Source organism: Acinonyx jubatus, chromosome B2 (genome assembly GCF_027475565.1).
Source record: "Acinonyx jubatus isolate Ajub_Pintada_27869175 chromosome B2, VMU_Ajub_asm_v1.0, whole genome shotgun sequence".
NCBI lineage: Eukaryota > Metazoa > Chordata > Mammalia > Carnivora > Felidae > Acinonyx > Acinonyx jubatus.
This window is the reverse complement of record NC_069385.1, coordinates 15081817-15098623: the sequence shown is the minus strand read 5'-3', so window position 1 is coordinate 15098623 and position 16807 is coordinate 15081817. Positions and strand designations below refer to the sequence as shown.

General features: G+C 41.7%; 1 protein-coding gene across 18 annotated transcripts in view; it reads right to left on the bottom strand.

The window, feature by feature from the left end:
• SYNE1 (spectrin repeat containing nuclear envelope protein 1) overlaps positions 1 to 16807 on the bottom strand; it is a 474716-nt gene that overhangs the window by 7828 nt on the left and 450081 nt on the right. For 16 of the 18 annotated variants that reach the window (XM_053222078.1, XM_053222079.1, XM_027056615.2 and 13 more), the window contains 7 exons: positions 15954 to 16080; positions 14350 to 14561; positions 11787 to 11987; positions 10338 to 10466; positions 8473 to 8685; positions 7358 to 7450; positions 5913 to 5971 (listed from right to left, as the gene is read on the bottom strand). In XM_053222078.1, coding sequence (XP_053078053.1) covers positions 5913 to 5971; positions 7358 to 7450; positions 8473 to 8685; positions 10338 to 10466; positions 11787 to 11987; positions 14350 to 14561; positions 15954 to 16080 — 1034 coding nt within the window. The remainder of the gene's footprint in view (positions 1 to 5912; positions 5972 to 7357; positions 7451 to 8472; positions 8686 to 10337; positions 10467 to 11786; positions 11988 to 14349; positions 14562 to 15953; positions 16081 to 16807) is intronic. The other 2 variants (XM_027056617.2, XM_027056618.2) reach the window with 1 other exon arrangement.

Here is a 16807-nt window from a genome sequence, read left to right as displayed (position 1 = left end):
AATAATCTACCAACTGAGAGACCGTAAGAGTTTAACCACCATCTAGTGGTCAAACTGATTAACTGCCCTCATGCTAAGACCAATGAGTTATTCCTAATGAACTGAATAGGAAAGGTTGTACGTTTTGTGAAAATATAGTAGAGCATAAATGAAGTATGTCACATAGCTATTAATGGAAGGAAAAAATAGAAACTTCTCAAGCTACATAATTATAAAATATTCATGGTGAAATAAAGCCTTAGAGAATATCTAATCCACCTTCTAACTTTGTAGATATGTGGCTAAGGAGAGTTAACATTTACTCTTCTAATTGCTGGGCAACACACTAAGCATTTATCCTATTCTCTCACTTAATCCCCATTATAGTCCTCCTCCGTGTGCTTGTTATCTATATTTTATAGATGATGGAAAGGAGACTCAGAGAGAGGAAGTAACTGGCTCAAGGTTATACAGCTAGCAAGTGGCAGAACTGAGATTTCCACCCTGAGATTTTTAACTCCCCAAACTTGGCCTCTATGGATAGGGTAAATCACTGGCCACAAATCACACAATTAAATGAAGAGCTCTAGCAGGAAGCCAGGGTTCTCACGTCCCTGCTCGGCAACCACATTCTCTGCAACATTCTGTTGTTTGGTGACACGAATGAAAGTTGTCCAGGTCACATTTATGTCACAGGTATCTCATGTGTAGAAACAAAGGAGACCATACTTGTATCTTACAATATTTGGAAGTGAGTGATTTCCTCGTGTCTAAACCAAATGCCTCTAATCATGAAGCCCCACAGATCAAGTCAGTCTATGGACACGAGGGCATTTTGTTTGAGGCAATTGTGCAACCTTGGGCAAGTAGTTTAGTCTCTCTGGTCTTCATGTTTCTCATTTGCAAAGACAAGGGTGCATTAATATCCTAAAATCATTTTGGCTGTGACAGTGTATGAATTCAATGGTTTGCCTTAAAGTGTCGTGAGAAGAATGAGACAGCTATCTATGAACTCTGGATTGAATTTTCCTTCAATATATCTTTCCCTTGACCTGAAAATACGCCCTGACAAACAACACTTGCCACCTGTCACTGGGTGAGTTACAACAGGAGGACAGAAGACAGCTCCACATTTCCTCATTATTCAACATTTAAATAAAGTGAGGGGATTTCCAACTGAGCCTTTTTCTTTAGAAGACATTTAAGGACATCAGTTATGGACACATTTATGCGTGTAATTGATAATGCAATTTTGCTGACAGAGGTGAATAGCCTCTGTTTGTCAATTATTATCTTCTTTTAGCAATGAAGCCAAAGATCAAGATCAAAACAAGGGCTGCCCATTGACAAGTCCACTCCTGAGAAAAACTAGAAAGGTCATCATCTTTGGAATATGGGCTCTGTTGAAGGACATGGCACATTTAACAGCATCAGAGCATTCCTTACTAAAATGTAATTAGTGTGTGCCTTCTAATGTTGAAAATGCTAACCTAGGGAGACGTAATGGGCCGAGATAGGGACAAAGAGAACACACAGTGATTAGTAAGCTTCTGTGCAGCTGACTGCTCCTAGAAATGTCCACGTTATCTACTGAGAAAAACTGCCACCCACTGGGGGCAACTACCAGGGTGTCAACATGCCCAGTGTTGCCTCTTCTTAGGACGAGCCTGAGCTACAGCTTCTGATACCAACAGGATAATGGTACCAGGGAGCACTTTTAGTATTTATCTATTGACCTAAGACCACCTGCATCAAAAGTCTTGGGAAATTTGACAAGGGAAAGAACAAAGACAACTCATTGGTCACTCATCGTTCTCCAATGGCCTTACTACTTCAATGGATGCCAGCTGAAACTGTGTTTATAGAGGAGGAAAAATGAAGTGTGTAAACTTATCCAAGGAACTTAATCGATGGAGGTATTTCTGTCCAGCCAAAATGTGCTTATTCTCTACAAGTAAATATTTATTTTATAATTTTTCTCACTCATTCAAATTTTGGGGTAAAGACTTGTCCAGGAGTTGCTTTCATCTCTTTCCCAAAATGCGTATAGTTGTGGGAGAAGGAAGATGGTAGCCGAGGAAGCTGTATAGAACAACACACCGCACAAAAGACAAGTATGAGCAAGGCATTTAAGAGTCCTGACAGCGTGTACAAAGGATGACTCATCTCAAAGCGTTTACACGATCAAGGAGAACAAAATGAGTTACTTGTGGGCATAAATTATTTAAAGGCAAGCGAAAAGAAACTCTCAATTCATTTTGTTACTTGTTAGTTGACACTGCCAGGATAGTAGTAGGAATTTATTTTGAGGAGATACCCAGGTTGTGTCTGATCTTGCTGCCTGCTCTTGTGTGAATAATCTTTGTTCCCTGCATATGTGGCACAGAAGACAAATTTCCAGAATCAATTTAGGATTTCCGGCTTCTCAAAAAAAAAAAACAACAAAAAACAATAATATTTTTTATTGTTCGAACTGGCCCGTCTGAAGCAGTTTAAGGCAGGCTCTGGTAGTCCAAGCCTGGGAGCTGGCTGTGTAAAGGATCCCACCCACCAACAGCCCTTTGGCAGAGTGAAGTGATTCATGAGCTACGATCCAGAGTCAGGTAGATCTGGTTCAAATCTTAAATCTCCATGCCTCTAATCCTCAGTGTCCTTGTCTGTACAATTGGGAATATAGCCATGCCCTGGGGGTGTGGTAAGGGTTAAATGAGGTAATGCATATTCAGTGCTTCGCATAGTGCTCAGGACACTTTAAGTGCTAAATAAATGTCACAATTTATAATTATTATCTTATCATCCTATTGAAGCAAAGGTGTGCTAACTCCTACCATTGGGAATCAGCTGTACTCCGCCTTTTCTCCCAGGAAAATAGTCCTGATTCATCAGTAGTGCCTTCAAAGATGTGACGCATTTGCCAAAGTGGCTGACTTGTTCCTGGGAAACACTGGGAATGCATACCTCAAAATACCAGAAAAGAAAAACATACTGGAGCCTTATCCCATAACTGTCCTCAGCTGTGGTGCCAGCCTGTCCTAGAAGGGAGGCTCTTTGAAGGCTATGAGCAAGCGGGTCCCCAGGGAACAGCCTGACAGAAAAGACTTGAAGAAAAATTCCATAAGAAACTGACTCATGGAATGACTTCTCATTCCATCTGGGTCCTCTGTGCAGAAAGTGCTAGAGACCAAAGGTGTCCAAGGAAGTTTTGCATGTTAGAATTTTTGGTTAGGTTTTGGAATGAGGTCATCACTTCCCTGTATCCAGACTACAGGGCAATTATTCCTTTGTCTTTCTGGAATTTGGAATTAAATCTTTCTATTTGTCAACTTCAAATAATCCACAGTAGAGTTTTGAAGACTTCCTGGTGATCGAGTTAGGCAATTTTAAGTCAAAAGTAGGAAAACAGTCCGGCTGGACCATCGTAAGCATTACTTCTTAAATCTCTCTAATCTAAAAAATGATGAATAGGTACTGTGAATATACGCATGATATTTTTCAACTGTTTATAATTTTTCAGGAGTCTTGAGGAGCTCCTTGTAACTGATTTAGGGAATCTGTAGATTCTGAGACATTGCAGGTCTTTTAATGGCAGGAGCCATACGATATTACTTTTATAAGCCCAGGGTCTAAACATAGTATGTGTACAGTAAATAATGGCATCAATCTATATGTGGGCTTAGAATATTATGTAAGAGGACATAGAACAGCGGCCATAAAATCAAACTGAAACCATATAGAGCAGATAAGCGACTGCATTCACATCAGCCCTTAAACAACAAAAATAATATAAGAACCCCTTCCTTCAAACTGATACCCACTTTCTTCCACCTCCACCTCTTCCGTCTCTTAGGAAGAACACGTGTCTAAAATTTTCTATTGTAGATTGCTGGGGTCAACGTTCTAAACTTTGTGCTTCTGCCATAGCCTTTCAAATTTGCTGGACCAGTGCAAGATCAAACACAAGGTACACTCAAGTGTCAATGTAAAGGAACACCGTGGCAACCTGGATTATGAGTGAAGTTAATTCTTTCCCAGCAGACTCTGCATTCCATTGTCGGGGTTGGATGCACCCAAGCAGAAGTGCCAAAAAGTCAAGAGGTCCAAGAATGTTCAACCACAGCCTGTCTGCCAAGGTGTTTGATGACGTCTGCCATTCGGGTGTAGATCACTTGTATTCCAGACCCTCTAAGTAGCAAAGTAAATACTGTGCCGTGTGCTCAGAAAGATGTTAATAAACAGCGCTGGACAGAGCAGAGCTGAAAGGCGCCTTGTGGATATCACAGCGAGAATGTGGCTGTCCCAGCTGCAAAGCCCTGTTAGGAGACGTGTTGAAACACTTGCTGCCCTAAGAAACGATGCCTTTGACATTTTCAGAAGACCTGTGCGACTGTCTGAAAGAATTGGGGGAGCAGACTGATGAGGTATCGGGAAACCAAAAGGCGGTTGCCATTGGTGTCGCAGAATAATATAAGAGCTTTTCCCTTCTCATCACCATCATGTACGTCAGCCAAAGAATTCATCTCTGGTATCCTAGAAGGACTGCTATGGGGACAGTCCCCATCACTGTTCATGGCACCTCAGCATTTTGTGGAGAAAAGATGGACAAAACAATGATCTGGCTATAGTAGATGATAGGCTTTTCTTGTAGGGGACTAAGACAACATCAGGGCACTGGTAGAAGTCCATCATTAGCTTCAAAAATCCTTGTGAGTTTTTCTCCATTCATATTTCATTATTGGTATTTCATTATGGACAAACCCCGCCCCCCCCCCCAAACTGTCTCCAAACCAAACCGAAGGGAATGAAAAAAAGAAAAAGTACAGTCAAGGGAGACTTAAAACCAGAAAGCACATCAAAGTACATTCTGCATTGCTTCGGCTGAGTAGGAATGACCAAATAAAATATCCAGTCTCTTCAGCACACAGCTGGAAAACTAAAACTATTACTCAGGGGTTGTTTACAGTTCTACACTTCCTTACCCCTCACCCTCCTTTCAAGAATTTCGATTCCAGCTCGGTGGTGAGAAGTTTCCAGAGGGGCAAACTACTTTAGCAGTGAACTGCTTGGGACTGGAATGAAAAACCAGCTCCAAAGACAGTGTTTTCATTTTTTAAAAAGATGTCTCAGGGAATATGAACTGATTAGTGAAAGGGCAGGAGAGCACAGACATCACACCAACAACGAAGAAGGCAAAGCACCGCTAAGTGCGGAAACAATGGACTGTTGGAAGCCAGATGTAAAGCGCGGAGTGGCAGCTGTGAGTAGGCTCTCTGGACGTTCCCGGGCAGGGGCACTGACTGCCCTTGTTTCCAAGCGTGAAAGAGCTTGCCAAGTGTCAGGAAGGTGAGTGACTGAGTGTGCTGGCAGAAGAGACGTTTTAGGATAAGCAGAAGAGAGAAGGTGCTTATAAAGTTTTAAATAATACCAAGTTAGGACTTGCCATTTTGAGAATTCAAAACCCACAATCTGGATAAAACATGAAAATAAAATAAAAAGCTGGGGATGTTAGTATATTTTATTCAGATCTGTGGGTTCTGTGAATGGTAAATAATTCATTGATCTATTACCTGTCTTATTGTAAAATCTAGAAATAAAGAGGATGATGAAAGTCTGCCATGAATCGAACGGTGGCTGTGCCATCCATCGCATGGAATCCTTAAGCGCACGCAGAATACAATTTGGTGAAAAGTACCAGATGGCCTACGTATAGTTAGATAAAATTTTGGTGGGATCCAAATGTTTTGTGCTCTCAGCTCTACTTATACTTTGCACTTAGAAAAGTCTTTCCCAAGTTAGTAGAGAAAGGGTGTGGGACGAAACAAGTAATTTATCAACTACCCTGAGGAAGACCAGATAGAGGCCTACCTAAATCATGGACAATTTTCATCATCCTCTTGGAGTTCTAGAACAGTGTGGAAACCAGGAGAATAAGGTACCTGCTATGTGGACTGTTGACAGAGGGTCCAGGCTGTGAGAGACTACATTTGCCTCGTGGCTGTTTGCAATGAACAGGGGTAAAGAAAGAAGAATGTTCAGTCCAGGCAAATAAAGACAAGCTACTGAAAAAAAAATTAAACTAAAAGTGCAGCAAAAGAAAAACAAATCAAATGAAATGATCAGTACCCATGAAGTCAGGAAACTGGCTTTTCTTCTGTTGAAGAAGTGAAACAGATTCACATCTCTATCATTAGTCACTGAATAAACATGAATTGTGGCTCAGGAGTCCCCACCACAGTGGGTGTATCTTCCCCCACTTCGCATGGTAGAAACACAAATGACTCTACACAAGCCAAGGATCTCTCTGTATTTACTTACAATAAATATAAAGTTCCATAGGCCATGCCACACCATATTTTTTCATCTTCTAGAACACTGAATTCGTATTAAAATCCTTGGCAGCTAAAAAATAACAATGGCAATAGGAGGCTGTTCTTTGTAGAGGGAAGAAGACCTGATCGGTTAAATAAGGGCTAAAATTTGACTCGAAAAGCCAGTATTCCTTCACATTCTTAAACTAGGATCTATAGGAAACTAGCGAATGTAGTAAAAAACAATCCTAAATAAGATAATAACATTTATCAGCATAGAACTTAAGTGTTTATAACAAAAAAAGTACAAATGAAATCAATATTTCTAAAAACTAAGGAAAATGGGATGGAATAAAAATGACTATAATCATAAAGCCAGACAAAAATCAATCAATAAATAACAAAACAGAACAAGCTTCTAATTACACAGAGAAATCAAAGTATAGAGGGGAGCAGGGGCCAGATTCGTCTTTTTGTCCTCACAGAATGCCAGTGAGGCAGCCCCTGAAAGGCTTTGTGGGTGAGTCTTCTTGAGCTGTTGCCTCTTGGGGGGCAGCACAGTCAACAAACACCTGGAGAACCACCTTCAGGAGTCTCTTTGCTTGCGAGTCAACAGAACCTCCGCTTGTCTCATAAATTCAATGGTCTCATGAGACACTCACAGTTTTGTCTGCTTCTGGCTGAGGCGCCCCTTTACATGGAACCTACTTTTTTAGGTGGACTATGGTGGTGGTAGTTTGAAGGGAGGAGCCACCAAAGGAACAAGGGAACACCATTGTAGCGATGGCCCTCGGAGCAAGAGAAGTAATTTGTCTCCCTGTACCAACCACACGTTGAGCCCTATTTTTTTTGAAAACCAGAACTGCTCTTTTCCATTCCCGAGTGCGTGCGGGGAGGGCCCGCGGCCTGGCTGAGGAAACAACTCTTCTCTGTGTTACTGTGATAACCCTCTTCCGTACGGGGACTCCTGCTTTCCCGGGGGGGAGCCTGTGGTCCCTGCGGTAGGTATAGACACTCTCACTCCCCGGTGTTCCCTCCCACGGGCCAAGTGAAAACGACTAGTGGAAAGTTACCGTTCTTTGTCTGTTCGGGGTGCTTCTTCCTGACGTAGGACTCACAGATCCCGAAGTGTCCAGTTCATCCGCAGAAGACCAGGAAGACAAATCCTACATAGGAAACGGTTTCTTTTAATGGCTCTGTGTTCCAAAGCTGTGATGGCCTGGTGATACACGATGCATTTCCCAGCCCATCCCCACCCACCCTCCACAAAAACCAAACCACTCCTTGGGGAAAACAGAATCAGACAACTACAAGAACAGAAACTAATCTTCTAGGGGATTAGGCTTTCCTGGTTGTAAAGTTGGTCCGGCTGGAAAATATAGGTATAGTTTTGCTACTACTATGTTGCTTGTAGCTTTACTGTTTCTCAGCGGCGTGGATGTGGACGAGTGGAAGTGAAGGAGGGGAAGGAATCTTGTCTTTCAGCTACGGGCCTCTCAGGCCAGAGAGAAACCAATTCATTTGAGTTAGAAGCAACAGATACTCATCCAGGAGCCCGCTTTTGTAGTATTTCTAGCACTCCTCTGTTATTCAGAGTAGCATGTGCTTTTGCATGCTTAGAGAAGGGCAGGGTGTCTGTGTGTTCATAACAGGATCTCACAGTTGAATGTCTGAAGTCTTCCCCAGCCTCTCTGGGTCTGCATATGAATTTCTCAAAACCCATAATACTACCACGAGGTAGTAGATTTAAGAAAAAAATATATATATAGAAGGCAAATGAGCAGAGGACATTTTCCATGAATTAACTGCTGCCAGGAGAATTCGTGCCTTCTACGGTTCAAACACAAAACTCACATGCGACCACTGGTTATGATCTGCCACAGCTGTGTTACTGAAAACATGCGCATTCTTAAACCAACAAGGTAAAATACAATGCCACAATAGTGATGGTGAAGGGTTAGCAGTAACAATCACAAGAGGTCTTTGTGATGTAACAGAATCAAAAGCAGTGTCCTATCACAAAGTTTGAGTCACTTTCTTTTATTTTGACACAGGACTCGTAAGAGCAGTGATTGAGAGTGGGCACTCTATTCCAACAAGTACCACATTCAAAGTCCTTCTAAAAATGGATGAAGATGATGCTTCTTTGGTAAGAAACGCTACACGATGATGCCTGCTTAGAGCTTACCTGCTGACTGCTTGACATGTCTAATAACTTCTCCAGCTCCTTGATGTGTCGGCTGACCTCCTTCAAGAGAAGTTTGAGCCGATTTCCAATCACATGGACTTTTTCTTTGGCTTCTAAACAGTCTGTGCCTTCAGCATTCACCAGTAGTTGGCAAGACATGTCTTGCAGTGAGGCCACTTTGAGTTGGGATTCCAATAGCTCATGCCTTATTTGCTATGCATACGATAAGAAATATTTTACGAAGAATTTCTGATAAGCGGGGGAAATTCCCAAAGGGCGGGATGATATCAGTTTAACCTAGTGGACAATTATACCTGAGTATCTGAATGCTGTGCTTACACGGGGAAGAATGAAGCAGCCCATGGATTCGGGAATAAGGGGTCTGGGTTCTAACCCTGCCTCTGCCAAAAACAGCCTATAAGGCCCCTGAACCTTTCCAATCTCAAGTGTTCCCATTGGGTAAAATGATAATACTACTTCCTGCCTGGTCCACAGTAAGTATATTGGAAGGTTCAACTTGGTGAATAAATGTGAAAATGCCTAAAATAGAAAGTATCATGCAAATGAGACATAAGATATTCTTTTAAACAGTGAAGTATTAACATATAAATATAGCAAATATTAAAAAAAAAATTTTTTCAGTTTGTTTATTTATTTTGAGAGAGAGAAAGAGAGCAGGGGAGGGCCAGAGAGAAGAGAGAGAGAGAGTCCCAAGCAGAGACAGAGAGCCCAATGCGGGGCTTGAATTCATTAACTGTGAGATCATGACCTGAGCCAAAACCAAGAGCTGGACGCTTAACCAACTGAGCCACCCAGGTGCCCCACAAATATTTTTAATAATGTAATATTTTATACACATGTCTAAGTATACTCTGGATTTGTTCAGGGTTTTTTTTTAAAGGAAATATGAGTAATTCATCATTTACAACTAATGTCTCAGGTCAAAAGTCAGTAAAAATGCCACTGCATAGCTATTTCCTCTTGGTTTCTAAGACATTTGCGGTACTAAATTGAAAGCTACCAATTCGGTTGGTTAGGTTAGTGAGTACTAAATGTTCAGAAATCACATTTTAAAAATACAGAAAGCTATGAAATGCAAATCATTTTCTCCTAATGGAACTTAAATATACTTCTTTGTCTTCTATAAAGTCCCTTAAGTACACTTGCATTATATTGTCCAAAGTCCATTGTATAAGAATCTACATAGAGATTCTGCAAATTTCCTTTTGAATTCAGTGCTAGAATAAGTTCCTTTCTCCTTGAGAACTGGTATGGTTTCTTTTTGTCAGGTGATGAAAATAACTTTTAATATTTCCCTTGTCTTAGTTTTCACAAAACTTGGTGACAAGGACACTGTTAAATCTGGTACCCTTAATTTCCTCTAAGAAGTCTTAAGCATCTTTTTCTATTTTAATAGTTTCAATGTCCATAAAAATAAAATTTAAGCCACCCAATATACTTTTACTTTATACGTAGATGTAACAAATACAGTTTAAATTAAAAATAAGTATAACTTGCCAAAGATCTCTTTTAATAAAAACAATCTACTAAGATGAAGAACTTCTAAGATCTCTGCAATTGAGCAATGACTTTAGAAGCAGATTCTAAAGACGGTGGATGTCATCTCCTATGGGCATGTTTGCCTCATGTAAACTGGAAACCATGATGAATGAAAAAGAGGAAGTTGGAGACTGGTATGCAAAGGATAAATATACATATACAATATATATGTTATACATATATGTTATATATATTTTATATATTTATATATGTGTATTATATATAATCACCTACATTCTTTTTCTGTAAATGACATGGATCGCTGCTAAAAATAACCAGAGGCTGCAGGAGGCCACATATCTTACCATAAGCTGCTTGTGATGGTCCTGAAGTGTCTCTGCATCCTGGTTAGAATCAATAGGGACAATTTCATTTTTCCTTCTGTCAATGTTCTCCAGCATAAGAAGCAAACCATGACTCATTTCATGGAAATCCTATGGGGGGGGGGGGAAACATGGAGTATAAAACCATCTTAATATATTGTTCTTTCCCTCGCAGCTTAAATTTCCCTTCTTTACAATTGCTACCACTGGCAAAGGCACATTGGATTTAAGATCTTACACACGACTCCTTTCTGAGGAAGGCAATGGCGCTGTTGTAATGATCTAAGTTCACATTCTCACCAAAAGCATCTAGTCTATTATGTGAGGGAGATTTAGACATAAGGAAAAACTGGCATCAAATACTCAGTTTCTAGGGTTACTGCACAGTTTGGAAGGAAGCAACTCTGTTCCCCTCGCTTCTCTGTATTCAAACCTCCCCCTCTTGTAAGGCCTTGATCCAGTCCCTTATATCCCTCACTCATCCATTTGTTCATTCATTTATTCAATGTATAGTTACTGAAGATCTTCTGTGTGGACAGCACTGGACTAGGCGGGGGAGCAGGGGGAAACAACAGCTTGGGTATCTGCTTTCAAGGTTTTCTTGGGGCACATACAAACCTGGAAAGAAGGCTTATGTTGTGCTCAGAATGCAAAATACTCCTCGCCAGGACCTACAAGGTCCTGCATGATCTGGCTGCTGACCATGTCCCTAATCTTTCTTATCACTCCCTGCCTCTCTGACTACATTTTGATCACACTGGCCTCTTTTCTGACCTTAAAGACACTAAGCCCTTTCCTGCTTCTGGGACATCCCATTGGCTCTGTCTCTTTCATGGCAATATCCCTTCTGTGTCAGCTCCAAGACTCAGACATTCCTTACCTCTTTCCCAAAGTGGCTTTTCTCAGTTACTCTTATCACCCACACCTGTAAGCATCTTGATTAAGCATTTATTTGCATTTTTATTGTTTGTCTTCTCCAAGAAAAGTAGAGACAGTGCTGTACCCTGACCGCTCTGCACAATATCTGTCACAGAGTGGGAACTCATCAAATAATTGTGGTAGAATGGGTAAGTAAATATTTGTAATGCTCACTTTCACGTTCAGGAAATGTCTGCTGATGTGCTCAGTAAATATGTGTTGAATGAATGAATGAATGGATGAATGAATGAATGAATGAGTTGGGGCTGAGATAAACTTGTGGGAATAATCTCGTTAGCTGGGTAAAAGATGGGGTCCAGCTGCTTGAACTCCTGTTCAGATGTACAAATTCTCCAGTATAATGAATAGTTTGGACACAAAGTTCTCCTATTCAAATCGTGACTTTGGGAAGTAATTGCATCCCTGTAAGTGACCTTGATAAATGAAATCACAGACTCAGCCACGCTGGAAATGACAGACTCTGGAGCATAATCCGCCCAAAGCCCCACGAACCTGACACTGCATCAGTGCATCCTGGAGCAGGCCCCGCCACTCGTCCAGCAACGAGCACACACGGTCCCAGCGTCCGTTCATCTGGGACAGGCGATCTTGCAGATCCTGGCTTTTCTCACTGCCAGTCTGGGTGAACTCGGGGCTGCACAGGTTGATGGAGAGGATGATGGCTTTGCGGTGGTCCACAGCCTTCTGGAGCTCCTAAAAAGAGAAAGGAGAACAACCAAACAAAGAATATGGCAATAAAAACAAGTAAAACTTATTTTAAGTCCTCAGGAAATGCTTCACTCAAATTAAGAGATCCCTTAATTAAAACCGGCCTTAACACAATAGCTAGATAGGATAGAGTGGTGGTGCACATCACTGAAGACGACAGAGGAAATGGATTAGATGTACTTTCGACAACTTGAATGTACCTTAAAATACGGGGTAGAGTGAAAGAGTCAGAAACAGAACAATGTGTGTTGTAAACTAGCATTCATGTGATTTAAAATGCATGTGCACACACACAAATCCATGTTTTTCATGCATAAATGAACCAAGAATTTAGTAAGAATACTCGTGAAGTATTTACGAATGGTTGCCATAGGCTTCGGGAATGGAGATTAAAAAACAGTGGAGGAAACAGGTAAAATAAGCAAAATTAAGAGTAACTTTGCAGGAAGCATCAATGACCCTGTGCAATGAACTAAGGGGAATGATTAACTCGACTCACATCATCTCTCTAGCGTGAGAATCCCATTTCACTAGACCAGTGGTAGTCACAGTTGTGTGCAGAAGGATAAAATAGGAAACTTGCTAAGAAAGCAGATTCTCAGGCCCTAGCCTCCAGCTGTTGTGACTCGAAAGGCACAGATAGTGGCCCACAGGGTGAGAACCCTGCCTATGTCACAAGCCACATTCCTGTGATGGCAAAGAGAACGGACTGGGTACTTCAACAGCTAACCAATTTAGTTTGAGATCACAGAAAACTAGGCGCCTGGCTTTTGCTTTACGCATTTCCCACAAATTTACAACTTTTCTAAGAACTCATGCAGCACATGATTATGCATTAATAATTCAGTATCTGGGTACTGTTTAAACATCCTCAGACTAGTTAGGGTCAGCAAATCACATCTACGCCAGCTACATTATCTTATAAGTCCTCAGCATTTCTGTTATGTCTCCAGCTTGTCTTAACTTTATTTTTCAGTAGATCAGTAGATTCTTAAAATGCAGTAATATAGATTCAGCCACAGAGATATTATAAGATCAAGAGATATTGTGGAAAGATACTTGGTTATTCCACGGATTCATCCTCAGTAAACAGATAGGAAGGACTGGGAAGGCAGAGGGTGGCTCTTTCTTATCACACAAGCTGACTTTCAAGGTCTCACTTCTCCACCCTAATCTCACTCAGGTCTCAGACTCTGGCCAACATTTGCTTCATCAACTTTTTAAGGAGTTTGGTCATAGTGCACACTGCCTTACACTTTCCCAGAGACAAACTAAAATAATTTAAGTCCTCGAGAGAAAAATGCATTTTATAATCCAGATAAGGTAAATCACATCTCCCATCTGATGCTTCATCCGCAAACTGATGGGGCTAGTGCAGCAGCTGTTCTGTATGAAGACATTTGAGCAACAAACTTTTCTGTTTGACAATTTAAACCAAACAACAACCGAAATAAGCCACAAAAACGTCGCCCCAAAAGAAATAACGTCCATGAAACCAGTGAGACACAAAGGCAGCACGCTTAATCATTGAGCCTAGAGAGCCTGGGTAACTCCATTCTAAGGAAGAGCACATCTTGATGTTCTCCAAACAAAACGAAAGGACTGAAGGAGCTATTAAAACGAAACTGAGCTCTCAATCCACAGTATTCTTGCAAAAGTCCCCACATATTAATGCATTTCAAGAGCTCTGCTAAGGAGGACCATTAAGACCTAGAGACAGAGTTAAAGAACATTACCGTGGGCACTGCACCCGTCCAGGCCAAAATCAAATGCCCGTACCAGGTGTTTTACTGTCATTACTCCCATGGTTTCGTTTTGTTTTATTCGTTACACTGAAAATTCCTTCTGCCACTACTATAATCTATTTCAGATGTTCTGCTGATTCCAGAATGCCGAACAATTTCAACAGGTCTCTGCAAACTCACAAAGATATGATCTTGGAGAGGAAACCATTCTAGCTCGAGAGAGAGACCTGTAGGAACCTGGTCATTTCCGTATTTCCTTTGAAAGAGGTTAAATAGGTCCCAGAGGTACCTGGATGTTTCGTGAACTTTTGATTGGTCATCTCTTAGGAACCAAGTCATTAGATCATACATGGTTATTTACGGGGTGGGGGGGGGGAGGGCTAGTTCTGCAACGTGGTGCATCTCTCTGCCCTTCCAAACCTTCTCTATAAATACTGACTTGGGATGCTGGGGGAGAGGAGAGCATCCCTGCTCATTTCTGTTCACAGCTCCCCTGCTGCTAGGTGACAGCAGACCAGCCAGAGCTAATGGCTTCATCAGACCCGGCGTCCCACGTGGCAGCTTTCTGGCTGGCTGCACTGGGAGAGGCCAAGGGCAGCTACCTTGAGCTTTTTGATTTGGAGCTCAATCGCCTGGATGTCGGTGCTGAGCTCCAGGTGCTGCAGCCGCTCCAGCTCCTCCTCTGTCTCCCCCAGCCACGTCCAGATGTTGTTCAGGTCAGAGTTGAACTGCTGCCACTTCTGGAGGTTCTGCTTCATCCTCAGCTCCTTGCTCAGGGCCTGCGCCTGGATGAGTTCCCATCGGTCGATCACACCTGGCAGGACATGACACGCACAGGATAGGGAGCTGTCTTTCTCCAGGCAGAATGTGTGGGAAATGCTTTAAACATACAGTGGTGGCTAACTTTAAATAGCAACAGAAAGAAAAGTAATTTTCACAGGGACTTCTGTTGTTGTCAGCTGTAAAAAAAAGCAAAAAAACAAAAACAAAAACAAAAACACAAAAAAACACAAAGAACAAAAAAACAAAAAATAAAAAATAAAAACAAAAAAACCCCAGTATAGTGGCTGTGTTTATCCTATCTGCATTTTTTTTAATTTTTAAAATATTTTTATTTATTTATTTTTTTTTTAAATTTTTTTTTTCAACGTTTATTTATTTTTGGGACAGAGAGAGACAGAGCATGAATGGGGGAGGGGCAGAGAGAGAGGGAGACACAGAATCGGAAACAGGCTCCAGGCTCTGAGCCATCAGCCCAGAGCCCGACGCGGGGCTCGAACTCACGGACCGCGAGATCGTGACCTGGCTGAAGTCGGACCCTTAACCGACTGCGCCACCGAACTCACGGACCGCGAGATCGTGACCTGGCTGAAGTCGGACCCTTAACCGACTGCGCCACCCAGGCGCCCCTATTTATTTTTGAGACAGAGAGAGACAGAGCATGAGCAGGGGAGGGGCAGAGAGAGAAGGAGACACAGAATCCAAAGCAGGCTCCAGGCTCTGAGCCATCAGCACAAAGCCTGACATGGGGCTCGAACTCACGGACCGTGAGATCATGACCTGAGCTGAAGTTGGACGCTTAACCAACTGAGCCACCCAGGCGCCCCCATCTGCATTTTTAATGGTAATGCGGTAAAAGAAAACTACATAGGATTTAATACCATAAGAGTTTTAGGAAGTCATAAGCGGTAATGTGTACAAAGATAGCATTCAGTTGGTTTCTTTCTGCAGAAGAACTGGGAGAGCATACATAAAAAATGGCAGACAAGAGATGTTAGAGACAGAGCATTAAAATAAATGGGATGTGTGGGGTGCCTGGGTGGCTCAGTCAGTTAAGCATCTAACTTTGTCTCAGGCCATGATCTCATGGTTCATGAGTTCGAGCCCGGCATGAGGCTCTCTGCTGTCAGCACAGAGTCTGCTTAGGATCCTCTGTCTCCCTCTCTCTGCCCCTCCCCTGCTCGCTCTCTCTCTCTCTCTCTCTCTCTGTCTCAGGAATAAAAATAAACAAAACAATAAAATAAAATAAATGGCATGTGGAAGAAAACACTGTGATTCTGTTGACCCCTCTATCCTGTCAGGAGATCACTGTAACACGGAGGAAAGTTCTCTAGACAGAACAGCATGGAATGAGATCAGCACAGTGTAACACAGATGCTTCAGGTTCTTTTATTTCATTTTCTTCAACTGAGCACCACTCACTCACCAGCTGTTTGGGTTTCTGTACTGTTCAGGTTAACAAAGCCTGGAAAGTTCTCTTCTTCCTCCTTCAGTTTGTGTTCCAGTCTCCTCACGGAGTCTATGCTGTCGCTGCACTCACCCAGTAGTTTCATCTGTTAAGACAAAGCAAACAGGCCCCGTCACGGAATTCTCAGATTCCCACGATGGCAAGAACTTCTAGGGAAAATGTCTTTCTAGTTCCTTAAAAAGGACAGTGGTTGTGTTTCACTGTTGTGTGTGGGGAAAAAAAAATCTGCTTAAAAAAAAAAGTCAAGTTCAAAAACATGCTCCTTAAACATAGGACATAGTCATATACACACAAGGCAATGCCTTGAAGATACAGTTTGCATACTTCCTTTTGCATGAGAATCCCTCAAAATCTCTTTTAAATTTCTGAATCAAAACAGACGAAAAAGCAATCTGGGATTTAAAACTCGGAGCTCTCAGCTGGCAACACAATGTATAATTTTTGGCAAGTTGCTTCTTCTTTCTTAAATTGAAATGTGGGAACAATAATGTTACCACAAATCTCAAAGGAACATTTTTTTGCATTAAATAATTAAAATACTTAAAAGCAGAAAGTACTATTAAAGCCAGCTGTTCATAAGAAAACTGAAGCAATGTTTAATAGGTGTTAAGGGAGTCAACTCTAACATCAAAGGGAAACTCCACATTTAATGTCATGCACAGTATTCAAAGCACTCTTCCTATACCAACCACAAGGTCACGTTTCAAAGCCTTTAGCAAATCACCTTGCTTACTTGGACTATTTTTGATTGAGGTTGAGTATAATCTTAGTGATGTCAGCATGATCACCATGAAAACCTATTATATTTAAAA